The following is a 12,287-nucleotide window of genomic DNA, read 5'->3' on the forward strand; positions in this document are numbered from 1 at the left end:
ACCATTGATGTCCACCGTTGTTATCCACAAAACTTCAGTGCCAACACTTTGAAAAAGCAAGCAGGGAAGGCAATACAATGCATTGCTAACGTCTCATCCAGCTATTGTGGTTGGCGTGTTTTTGGCGTAACACAAGCGGGAGAAGCCGAGGGTGTAACTCCATCCACGGTCACTTTCCTGCAGCTCCATTTTTAAATCTGGTCAGTCCGGTCCAAGGTCCTTTATCCACTTGTATTCCTCCAGCAAACGTCTCGTGAAAGGATATTTTTGTAAGAAAATTACCGAATTTTCTTTTGCTCCCATTGTTTCCTCTGTCGACTGGGCCTTTCTGTGTGGAGTTCTTTCTGTATGCGCGTGGGTTCTCTCCGGGTACTGTGGCTTCCTACCACCATCCAAAGACATGTTCATTAGGTTAATTGGTGATTCCAAATTGGCCGTAGGTGTCCGTGTGACTGTGAATGGTTGTCTGTCTCTCTGTGTTAGCCCTGCAACCCTTCACAGGAATAAGCGGTTACAGAAGATGAATGAGTGAATGAATGAATGTTTCCTCTGAAGCTGCCATTGTCTCCTGAAAATAAGTCAGACTCTGACGCGCACTGCTTGCGCATCTAGGCGGCTAAGGGTGTGACTCTAATTGACAGCTGTCGCGAATCAGTCAGATTGGACGAAGAATGACATCCTGATTCGCCAGGGACACAGAGAGCTGCTCCCGGAGGAGAATCCAATTGTGACCAATTAGAGACCAGCATGAAGTCACATGCAAGTCAAAAGCTGAAGAACATACATACACACTCATTTGGCCAGCATCCCTCACCCTTGAAACTTATGAATTTACTAGGGCCGGGACTTTAACGCGTTAATTAAGATTAATTAATTACACAAAAATAACGCGTTAAACATTTTTTACGCATTTTAATCACACTTATTTTTGTACCGCGGAACGTTTCTCACTGGATGAGTTTCGGCGGACCGATTATACTGGAGCACCAACTAGCGTTCATTACTTCAGACAACAACAAACCACAGTGAACATGAACGAAGAAGCTGATGAGACCGCTTTGGTTGGCCCCGTGGATGGGAAATATCCATATGAGAAAAATTACTTCTCACTGTTCTCAGGTCAAATATTTATATGCGATTAAAATGCGATTAATTTCGATTAATTAATTACAAAGCCTCTAATTAATTAGATAAATTTTTTTGATCGAGTCCCGGCCCTAGTATTTACACAAAAACAAATAAAACCAATGTGGAATGGGGATGCTGATGTCATTTTTGACATCTGTTCACTCATACAGTGTGTCTACACTGTATGAGTGAACAGATGTCAAAATTATTTTTCATTAGGTAATTTATGTTTATTGTGTCTATACTTTTTTCCTGCAAGTTTGATGGGGGTGACGTCCTAGCGCCCCTGTTAACAAGCCACCACTGAGAGCACCCTACTGTCAAAGTCTTTTCTCCAGCTGCACAATCCTTCAGGTGGATGATGAGCCCAGCCTGCCTTACAACTCTTGCACCATGGCAACTGGCTAAATGCGTTCCTCCTATTTATCACTATAACTGATAATGTCATCCAGCAATCGAGGGTCAAGCCATTTATTCCAGTTTGCTTCATGTTCATGTATGAACTTGCATAGATAGTTAACTTGTTGTTGCTGTTTTTCACTCTTATATCTCAGATCAAATTTGGGCGTGACATGTACGGATGTTTTGGTAGTCTCCAAACCAGCCAACAGAGTGAATATTACTTTTATTTGTGTGTGTGCTGTTTCTTATTTCTACTTTAGGTGGCAGGGGTGATAGAGTCTGTGGGATAAGGTGGGAAGTTGTATCATTGAACAGTGTAAAGAGTCATTCATTGAGAGGGGTTGACTTAAACAGACAGGAGCTAAAAGAAACCAGTGGGCCAGATAAAGGGCTCAACCAAGAGACTCTGAGAAGGAATAAAAAATGTGTTCCATGAAACTGTACAGTAAGACAAACCACTGGAGCCGTGATATAAAAATATAGACCAGGAAATGTGCATCCCTCTTTAAGGCTCTGGTAAAACAGCACACCTGAAGGAGTGTTAGCTTACAAGAACAGCTCAAATGCAGGCCAGTGGTCAAAGAGAGGTTTTTATTTTTATTAATGCAAAAATGAAGTTGAGCTTGCAAAGCTCTGAAGCACCTGGCCCAGACGGGTACACGTCTGAATTTTACAAGACCTTTGTTGCAGAGACTCCTCACTACCTTTAGCTCTCAACGGAGGCGGTCGCATTTCTCCCTCTCTCCTATCCCTTATCCTTCCTGCTTTGCTTCTCACGTCTCGTCCTGTCTTGTCTCAAACTTTAAGAGCCTCTCTCTGGAAACCATCTTGGAGAATAAGTTTTCAGCTTTGCTAAGGCGAATGAATGGATTTAGAGACCAGAATGGACAAAGAGTAGATCGTGTCTATTGAAATGCGACTACTCGCCCTAACCCAAACAATCATATTCTAATCTGCATTCCGGAGCCAGCTTGGCCAAGGCCGCTGCTGGAACAAACCCCCCAGGAGATCGCTGCAGTGAGACGCTCTGTCCCATCCCTGCCTCCCTTCCTTCATGGACACCTGTTGATGGTTGACTTTGTCTGGGACCCAATCAGGGACGTCTCCATGGCAACCTGCTGTGTTATCGCGATGACATCCTGCGAACTGAGGCACTGACTGGGAGGCTAGACAAAGCGACTCTCCAGGCTTATGTACACACATGGACAAGGACACTCACACACATGCACATATGCAAGTCACCTCCCTACCCCCAATCCCACGCCTTCGCAGCTTTACCCATCCAGTGCAACAGGCGGGGCCCCATGGCTGCGCCGTAGTTGGCTGTGGCCGGGGGATGCCTGCCTACACTGGAACACCTCCAGCCCCCTTTCCCCTCCCCCGGTGCAAGTTGTTTTGACCTCTTGTGAAGTGTGCTCATATGTGCTTATGTTGCTGAGGTTTTTTCCTGGTCCCACACTGTACTCCCCCCAGAGAAGTGTAGTCTGGGAGCTGTTTTTTTTTTTTTCTCCTCCTCCCTCCTCTTGTTTTTCTCCCCTTTCCTGCCCCCAACTTTCCAAGATGGCTCCGCGGAGGGTAGCCACGGTCTATTCTTTTGGACCAAAGGAAATTCCTTGTATGTGTAAACATGCTTGGCCAATAAAGTCTGATTCTGATTCTTTCCTTTTGGAGGTCTTCAATGAATCGATTAAAAGAGGCTCTCTTCCAACGACATTTTATCAGGCAACAATTTCTTTAATACATAAAAAAGGGAAAGACCCACTAGAAACAGCATCATACAGACCTGTGAGTCTATGTAGACACTAAAATTTTAGCTAAAATAATGGCAGCCAGATTAGAAAATATACTCCCAACTGTAATTCATGAAGACCAAACTGGGTTTATTAAAAATAGACAAATGACTCATATTATTCGCAGACTATTTGATATCATATATATATATCTGACTGCATTTCACTCTCTGAAATATTGATAGCCTTAGATGCGGAGAAGGCCTTTGACAGGGTCGAGTGGGATTATCTCTTCTGGGCCCTGTCGAGGTTTGGCTTTGGCCCAAAATTTATCTCATGGATCAAACTCCTTTATGCATCTCCAATGACCTCAGTACAGACAAACAAGATTAGGTCTGAGTATTTTAGATTAACGCGATCAACTAGACAGGGCTGTCCACTATCCACGCTCCTTTTTGCACTGGCAATTGAACCTCTTGCAGTTTCCTTGCGTTCTGCAGTTGAATATAGTGGGATTTCTAGAGGAGGGGGAGAGCACAAGATCTAGCTGTTGTTGGCCCTGGGTACTAAGGCACTCAGTATTGGGGTTTGGCTATCATGAATAATTAATAATTATCAAAAATAATTATTTATTATTAAATAATTGGATCTGAATTACTAGATCACCTCGGGGCACCACCCTTCTAGGAAGGGAAAAGATAGCCAATTAATCAAAACAGTCTCATAAATTATACTAAATTGTCAATTAATATTTAACTTAATAACTATAACCAAAATTACCATGTTAACAACTAGTTAAAGTTGAAGGAATTTGGAGTTCTTGGCAGTGTAGAGGTTGGCAATATTCACTCTTGTGCAATATTAAACAGACAGGTATGTTTAAAAGACATTTATTAACAAGAATAAAAGTAAACATACAATCTAACTACAGTGTACGCTATACTACAGGTGTGTGTGTGTGTGTGTGTGTGTGTGTGTGTCAAAATGGCCGCTGGTTGTGGGCGTGCCAAGATGGCCGCCGGTTGTGGGCGTGCCAAGATGGCCGCTGGTTGTGGGTGTGTCAAGATGGCCGCTGGGCCTTGAGGTCTTGAACACAAAGGAAACAATGGCTGCTGAGTGGGGACACTCAGACCATGTGCTGGCTTGTAGATATGTGGAATGTGATAGGGTTTTATGAGGTGCCAGGTTAGAGGAAGAGTGGTTAGTTAAGCATGCAAGACCCTGAGTCTATGTGTTGCATAATCTAAACTAACATCAAACCACTATACTATAAACAACTCAATAAACACAAATATCACATTCAATCAAAGTTTAAGTTCTGTGCTTTGCTTAGCTTAACTAGGCCCAGGTCATACTACCAGTTGGTGGAAAGTCCATTTCTGGTGTGTTGCTCCTTTAGCTGGCAGTTCCTGATGGAAGACCAAACTGGGAAAAGTTGTAATCCTTGCTGTGTGTTCCTGATGGCAGACGTTGGAGGGAAACTGGCCGCTCCTTGAAGTCCTTTGAAGTGGCTTGTTAGCAGCTCGGTGCTAACTAGCCGTGTGGCTCCTGTTGTTTGGGAGTTTAGCCTGCAAACCTTCTGTTTGTTGGCTAAAAGACCTGGTGTAGATTCCTCAGCAGGATCTCGCTTCGCTGCTGTAAGGAGAACAGGCCTGGCACCCAGCTGCAGCCGAGCGGCTGGGGGTCTCCACGTGGAGGTGTGGAGTTGTAGAGGGTAAGAGGATAAGAGAATAAGAGAGAGAACAAAGGCCAAACGGTGCATTTTATATGACCTGATGACCTCATAGGTCACATGCCACTGTCAGCCAGTGAACTGCTTGGTCAGTTTTTCACACCTGGAGGATTGTGGGACATAGAGTTCTGGTGCTTCCCTTTGTTTCCAAGACAAAGGCAGCCATGTGGTTAACTTGATTATGCGTGGTGAGCATCCATAGCTCACCACCAGGTTCAGATCCCAACACTGTTCGCAGATGATTTGTTGATATATGTATCTGACCCTTCTAAATCAGTCCCGGTAATAATCTCTATCCTTAACAAATTTGGACAAATCTCAGGATATAAACTTAATGTTAACAAAAGCATATTATTCCCGATTAAGACGGAAAATGAACAACAACTTTTTGAAAACTTGCCCTTTAAAGTTTCAAACCCAGTTTGAATATTTAGGAATCAACGTTACCAAAACATTCACAGACATTTATAAGGAGAAATATTTGAAATTACTTGAAAAGACAACAGAAGACTTGCAAAGATGGTCCTATATCCCCATATCATTAGTTGGCCGAATTAACATAATCAAGATGACCATCCTCCCTAAATTTCTTTTTTTTATACCAGTGTATTCCCATTTGTATCAAAAAAAAACTTCTTTCAAAACATAGATAAAATTGTCTCAGAATTTATTTGGAATAAGAAAAAACCTTGATTAAGGAAAACTTTCTTAGAAAGACCAAAATCAGTAGGAGGAATGGGACTACCAGATTTTAAACTTTATTATTGGGCAAGCAACATTAAGATGATGGCCTACTGGCTACAAAAAAAAAAAACCTCCGATATGGTTAAATATAGAAAAGACCTGTTGTTATCCCTCTTCCCTTCCAGCTAGGCTATTTTCAACTCTACTTACTGTATGCTCTGAATCGGAACCTAACCCAGTCGTCTCCCATACACTCAAGATTTGGTGTCAGGTGCGAAAATTTTATGGATGGCAGCCTGGTTCACTTCAAAGCCCTCTTGTTGAAAATCACTCCTTTGCACCTTCATACAACAATACTATGTTTAATGATTGGGTGGAAAAAGGAATTCATAATTTTTTAGATATATTTATAGATGAAATATTCCCAACATTTGAAGGTGTGCAGAAAAGATACAATATACCAAGGTCACAATTCTACAAATATTTACAGGTACGGAGCTTTGTAAAACAGCATAATAAATCATATCCGAATTCTCCTAACCAATCCTCAATCTAACCGATACTTAAACAGGATCCTTGTAAGAAAGGAGGTATAGTCAATATATATAAAAAACTATTTAATTTGACAGGTACAGTTACTATGGAGCATCTGAAATCAACCTGGCAAGAAGACCTAGACAAGGAGATTACAGAGGAGCAATGGCAGACAGCCCTAACACAAATTCACAACTCTTCAGTATGTGCGAGACATGGCCTCCTGCAGTTTAAAATAGTACATCGTTTACACTGGACCAAACAAAAACTACATAAAATATTCCCCGAAATTGAACCCTCATGTGATCGATGCGGACTCGAACCGGCATCAATTGGCCATATGTTCTGGAGTTGCCCAAGGATATCGAACTACTGGAATAATATTTTTCAGACTTTGTCAAAGATTTTACACAGACCAATAAAGGCAAGACCCTCTTGTGGCAACTCTAGGAATTATTGACTCGACTATAGTTAAAAACAGCGCCGAGCATAATATGATATCTTTTGTCACCCTACTGGGACGTAGATTAATATTACTCAGTTGGAAACAAAAAACGTCTCCAACTCACACAAATCTTATGGCAGATGTTATGAAATACTTGGAGCTAGAAAAAATAAAATTTTCATTGAAAAAACAGGAAGGGAAATTCTACAAAAATTAAGTTGAAGGTTGAAAGTGACTCAGCAGCAATCCATTGTTTAACTTCTTACAGATAGTCCATAACTGAATGGTCTACTTTAATTTCCGTCTCTCTGTCTTTCTTCCACTGTAGCGTAACTTGACATTCTCCTGTGCTGAGTCGAACTCCTTTCCTGTCTTCTTCAACTCCACGTCCTTCCTGCAGCTTCCTGGTCAGAGTGACAGCGACACTCTGTCAATCAGTTTGTCTTTCAGGACATGGAACCCCAATGGGTTGCTCATGTTTACAGCACTAGCTGATGGATGGTTGGAGGTGGGACTGACAGAGGGCAAGGTCACTGTCTACATAAATGTGACACAGAAGAAGACCACACATATTGCCATCTCATCAGGTGAGCTCAACTCATTAGTTTTTAGAATTGAAGTTAATTAGTCTTCAGTTGTTCTACTATTGCTACTTGTAGCTACACTGCCTGGCCAAAAAAAGTCACCACCAATAACCTGTTTATTCAGTATATTCAGGAAGTCGGCTGGCCTCATTCTTTGGTCACATAATGTTGCTGAACCAAGACCTGACCAACTGCAGCAACCCCAGATCATAGCACTGCCCCCACAGGCTTGTGCAGTAGGCACTAGGCATGATGGGTGCATCACTTCATCTGCCTCTCTTCTTGACCGGATGTGCCCATCACTCTGGAACAGGGTAAATCTGGACTCATCAGACCACATGACCTTCTTCCATTGCTCCAGAGTCCCATCTTTATCATCAGCCTCACTGATTAGTATGTCTGTGAAGGTTCTCAGTCATCCAGGTCATGGTATATCCAATAAAGGTTCAAAAAAGGCAACTGGACTTGTAGAGTTTTAGAGAAGACGTTTCATCACTCATCCGAGTAGCTTCTTCAGTTCTAGGGGACTGGTGGGAAGTCTGAGGTTTAACCCATCCATAATCACATGTACCAGCACAGGAGAGCCAGCTCATCAGGAAACGATTCAGCAGTCCACCTACACCTGAAGGACAAAGGACACTCCTATGAAGATAACAATGTCCAAATCTTAGCCAGAGAAGACTGATGGTTTGAAAGAGGAGTAAAGGAAGCCATCTATGTCAGACTGGAAAAACCTTCACTAAACAGAGGAGGTGGACTGAGATTTAATCTGCCATCTATTTACAATACAGTTTTAACTTCTGTCCCCAAGAAGTTTCAGTCTCATTCACACCTTGACACTGGAGCCTCTGACGGACAAGAGTCGTTAGAGAACCATTCATAGGGAAGAGGACAGGGACAAAACAGTCCACCCTCAACAATGGAAATTAGCTGCACCAGTTTCTAGGTTATTAGCATAACAAGCAAGTTTTTTTCAGGAGGAGTTCCTATTTAAACCTCAGACTCCCGAGCCTGGCTCCGCCTGCCTACGTACTTCCGCTCATTTGCATTCCCTACAGAACTCAGACTTCCTACCAGTCCCCTAGAACTGAAGAAGCTACTTGGATGAGTGGTGAAATGTCTTCTCTAAAATCTACAAGTCCAGTTGCCTTTTTTGAACCTTTATTGGATACTCACTGATTAGTAGTTTTCTTAAGGCTACACAGCTGTTCAGTCCCAATCCCTTGAGTTCTCTTCACATTGTACTCTTATTTTCACTATTAAACATAGCCCTGAGTTCTACTGTTGTTTTTCTTCAATTTGATTTTACCAAACGTTTAAGTGATCACCGATCATAATCAATCAGAATTTTTTTCCGACCACATTTCTTCCTCGAAGACGATGGTTCCCCACTATCCTTCCAGTTTTTAATAATGTACAGTTCTCAGTCCAATTTTAATAGTTTTTAGAATAGTTTTCCATGCAGTAATTATCCAATAGGAGGCTTGTATCTATTTGCTTAGTTAAATCCAGGTGGTGACTTTGTTTTTGTCAAGGCAGTGTAATTTTTTTCCATATTGCTGCTTTCCTTAATTCTTATTGTTGTCGTCAGTTTAATCCTGCAAATTGTATTGACTGGAGAGTTTTTTTTCTTGACAGGCTCAGGACTAAATGATGGCCAGTGGCACAATGTCCATCTGAATGCACTGGAAAACTATGCTATGCTGACTGTCGATGGAGATGAGGCATCAACAGTCAGAACAGCTATCCCCATCCAGATCCAGACTGGAGGGATCTACTACTTTGGAGGTGATTATACTAATTAAAGCTAACTATCCAATGTAACTTTGGATGTGTCAGAAAGTGGTGACTCAGTTAACCACTTTAATTTCTTTCTAGTCAAAGTCTGATTAATTGTGTGCTATCACACACCAACTGTCCAATTCTCACATGGTCCATACCATCAGTATTTCTCCAGTGGTTGTAAGAATGACCCTTGACCTTTTCCACATTTCTCCAGGCTACTTCCTGCACACTCACTCCCGATCACTGCAGCGCACTTTCCAGGGCTGCATGAAGATGATCCACATAGATGATCATTTAACTGACCTAAGGGCACTGGAGCAAGGGCTCATTGGAGCCTTTGAAAATGTCAGCCTTGATATGTGTGCCATTATAGACAGGTGAGTTCAGTTCAAACTGTTCAAAACTCAAAATTGTAACAAAAGCAGAAAAAGCATAGTGGATGATATTGTAGATCAGAAACGGTTTTGTTCTTGCTGTGTTCACATGGCTGCCTTGCCCCTGTGCATCTGTGTGTCATGTCAGGTGTGTTCCTAACCACTGTGAGCATGGGGGCAGCTGTTCGCAGACATGGGATACATTCAGCTGCAACTGTAATGGCACTGGCTACACTGGAGCCACTTGCCATACATGTAAGTGCTTATACAGTGCTCTTTTAATCACTTGACCTAAAATTTGTATGGGAACTTTTCATCCCCAATTTCTGTTTACAGGGTGACTATAAATATGTTTCGGTCTAGACATCAAAACTAATGCACATGCACATTCACAAATATACATAGACACGTGCACATATTGCTTTGTGTCCGCTGAGCTGTGTGTTGTGGCTCTTCTGTAGCACTGTATCAGCAGTCCTGTGAGGAGTATAAGCACCAGGGGAAGAGTCCAGGGAACTACTGGATTGACCCTGATGGCAGTGGCCCTATTCCGCCCTTCAGAGTCAGTTGTGACATGGCAGGTGGGATGTTGTTTTGAGAATGGTGTAGGTTTAAAACATTTAATTTTCTGATATTGCTTGAGGAAAGACAGCAAAAATATCAAAATCAGATCTATATATTATAAATATGTTTACCTGCAACACTTGCTCCACAATGTTACACAAGCTTCTGCTACATCAAGCATTTGCTTTTAGAAGCCTTGCTTGTTATGTTTGTATAGTACTACTTTTTGTGCATTTACAGACAAACTGTATAAAAAGGTGTGGCAACTATTGACAATGACTATTTTCTGGTCTTATAGAGGAAACGGTTTGGACTATACTGAAGAACAACCTATCTCCTCAGACGTCTGTCACCCGGGGCGAGCCGGACGGGAAATCTGTGCTGCAAATTACTTACAATGTGACGGATCAGCAGGTACACAGCGATCACACCCTTTGCCCAATACTGCCTGTTGCAGATTTTGTGTTATTTTGGGTGGAAAATTAATTTCTGTTTTTATGTATTGCATTTGTGTTAATAGTCATAGCATACAGCCACAAACTGAATTAAAATGTAAATTTAAGTTGAAACTGAATCGATATTATGTAAAAACTGTATACTGTAGTAGAGTTTTGATATTAATGCATAGGGGACTACCATAAAATAAAATGCAAATAATGGACTGCATGAAATAATCACATACAGACTAACATAGATCTGTACTCTACTGGCTCATATGTTGAATTACATATGTCTGTTCCCATTTCTATCAGTTGTAAAGCAATAAGGTCATGTCATACTCCCCATTCTGCTGCTCCTAGTTTCTTCTTAAACACAAAGGCCGTTCTTCCTTCAAAGGTTAAAATAGAATAATATAGCATTTTATAAAAGAAAACATAAGAAGTTCCCTCTTTTTCTCCTTTGTGACCAGGTATTGTCAGTCACCAGCAGTGCGGAGAACTGTGAACAGTATGTAGCCTATGCCTGCCGTATGTCTCGTCTTCTCAACAGTCCTGGTGAAGTATCTACATTAAAGCCTTTTAGTAAACACAGATGGTTTAGTAAATGGAGCAGGAGCAGGAGAGGAGAAAGTTAAGGTTAAGCCGAAGCTTAATGGATACCAGAGCGAAAAGCACAGGCAGGAAGGGATCTAGCAGAAAAATGCATGGACAGAAAAGTTGTCACTTTTTAATACATGACTATGATCTAGGTTGACATGTTGAGCTTGGAACCAGTTATTTTTGGCAGAACAAAATAAGTGGTAGTAGAGATAGAGTATATACTGTACACAGTTGGGAAGAAAAAAGGCTCCCCCTCCAAAAGACAAACAAACAAGGAAAACAAATTGCTAATACAAGTACTTTGACTTATGAATTGATCTGATGAAAGTGAGAGTAAACTGATTCCAGGTTGGTTGGTTTGAATCCCAGGTGGTGCCCCAATTACCTGGTGGGTAGGAAGAGCCAATGAGAGACATTCCTACTGGGGGGGTTCAGGACCAGGCATACAGAAGTGTTCCTGCGGTATTGAACACAACTGTACTGATCCCAAACACTACTGCAACTGTGACGCTGACCTACCCTCTTGGTGAGTACACCATTATATTATTTATTATGATAGCTAAAGGTCCAATGCGTAGGATTTAGGGGTAAATGAAACATTATTTGTATTATTATCATTCTACTGAATATCTACAGAAAGTAGATTAGGTCCTTATACACTCCTGATCAAAATTTTAAGACCAGTTGAAAAATTGCAAGAATTTACATTTTGCACTGTTGGATCTTAAGAAGGTTCTAAGTAGTGCTTCAAAATGCAAAAAGAAGAAATGGGAGTGAGACAAGAAACAAATTTGAGTAAGAAATTTATTGCAAACAACCATTAAACTGAAATAGGCTGTTCATCAGCTGATCAAAAGTTTAAGACCACAGCCTTTAAAAGCCCAAATCTTCGCAAAAATGTGGATTCAGTGCCATTTTCTGCCAGGTACCCACACTGTCATGACCTCCTGTTGGCAAAGGCAAAAAAGCTTTCTCTCTTTGAATGCGGTCGGCTTGTTGAGCTGCAGCAGCAAGGCCTCTCGCAGCGTGCCATTGCTGCTGAGGCTGGACGCAGTAAGACAGTCATTTTAAACTTCTTAAAAGATCCTGAGGGTTATGGGGAAAAAAAGTCAAGTGGTAGACCCAAAAATGCAGATAAATGCAGACAATACATTTCACTGTGCATTGTACTATGTATAACTGTACATGTGACAAATAAAACCTATCTATCTATCTACAAATGCTACCCAGACCACCTCCAAATGTGGTCAGAGGTCATATCTTTTAAATGAGACCTCAGTGATTC

The 12,287-nt window shown here is 41.6% G+C and overlaps 1 protein-coding gene across 1 annotated transcript in view; it reads left to right on the forward strand.

The window, feature by feature from the left end:
• Positions 1-12,287, forward strand: part of cntnap2b (contactin associated protein 2b) — a 111,072-nt gene that overhangs the window by 55,096 nt on the left and 43,689 nt on the right. The window contains exons 8-15 of the mRNA XM_084546215.1: positions 6,984-7,242; positions 8,878-9,027; positions 9,239-9,401; positions 9,547-9,653; positions 9,860-9,979; positions 10,261-10,376; positions 10,873-10,957; positions 11,372-11,528. Coding sequence (XP_084402341.1) covers positions 6,984-7,242; positions 8,878-9,027; positions 9,239-9,401; positions 9,547-9,653; positions 9,860-9,979; positions 10,261-10,376; positions 10,873-10,957; positions 11,372-11,528 — 1,157 coding nt within the window. The remainder of the gene's footprint in view (positions 1-6,983; positions 7,243-8,877; positions 9,028-9,238; positions 9,402-9,546; positions 9,654-9,859; positions 9,980-10,260; positions 10,377-10,872; positions 10,958-11,371; positions 11,529-12,287) is intronic.

Source organism: Chelon labrosus, assembly GCF_963514085.1.
Source record: "Chelon labrosus genome assembly, chromosome: 6".
Lineage (NCBI taxonomy): Eukaryota > Metazoa > Chordata > Actinopteri > Mugiliformes > Mugilidae > Chelon > Chelon labrosus.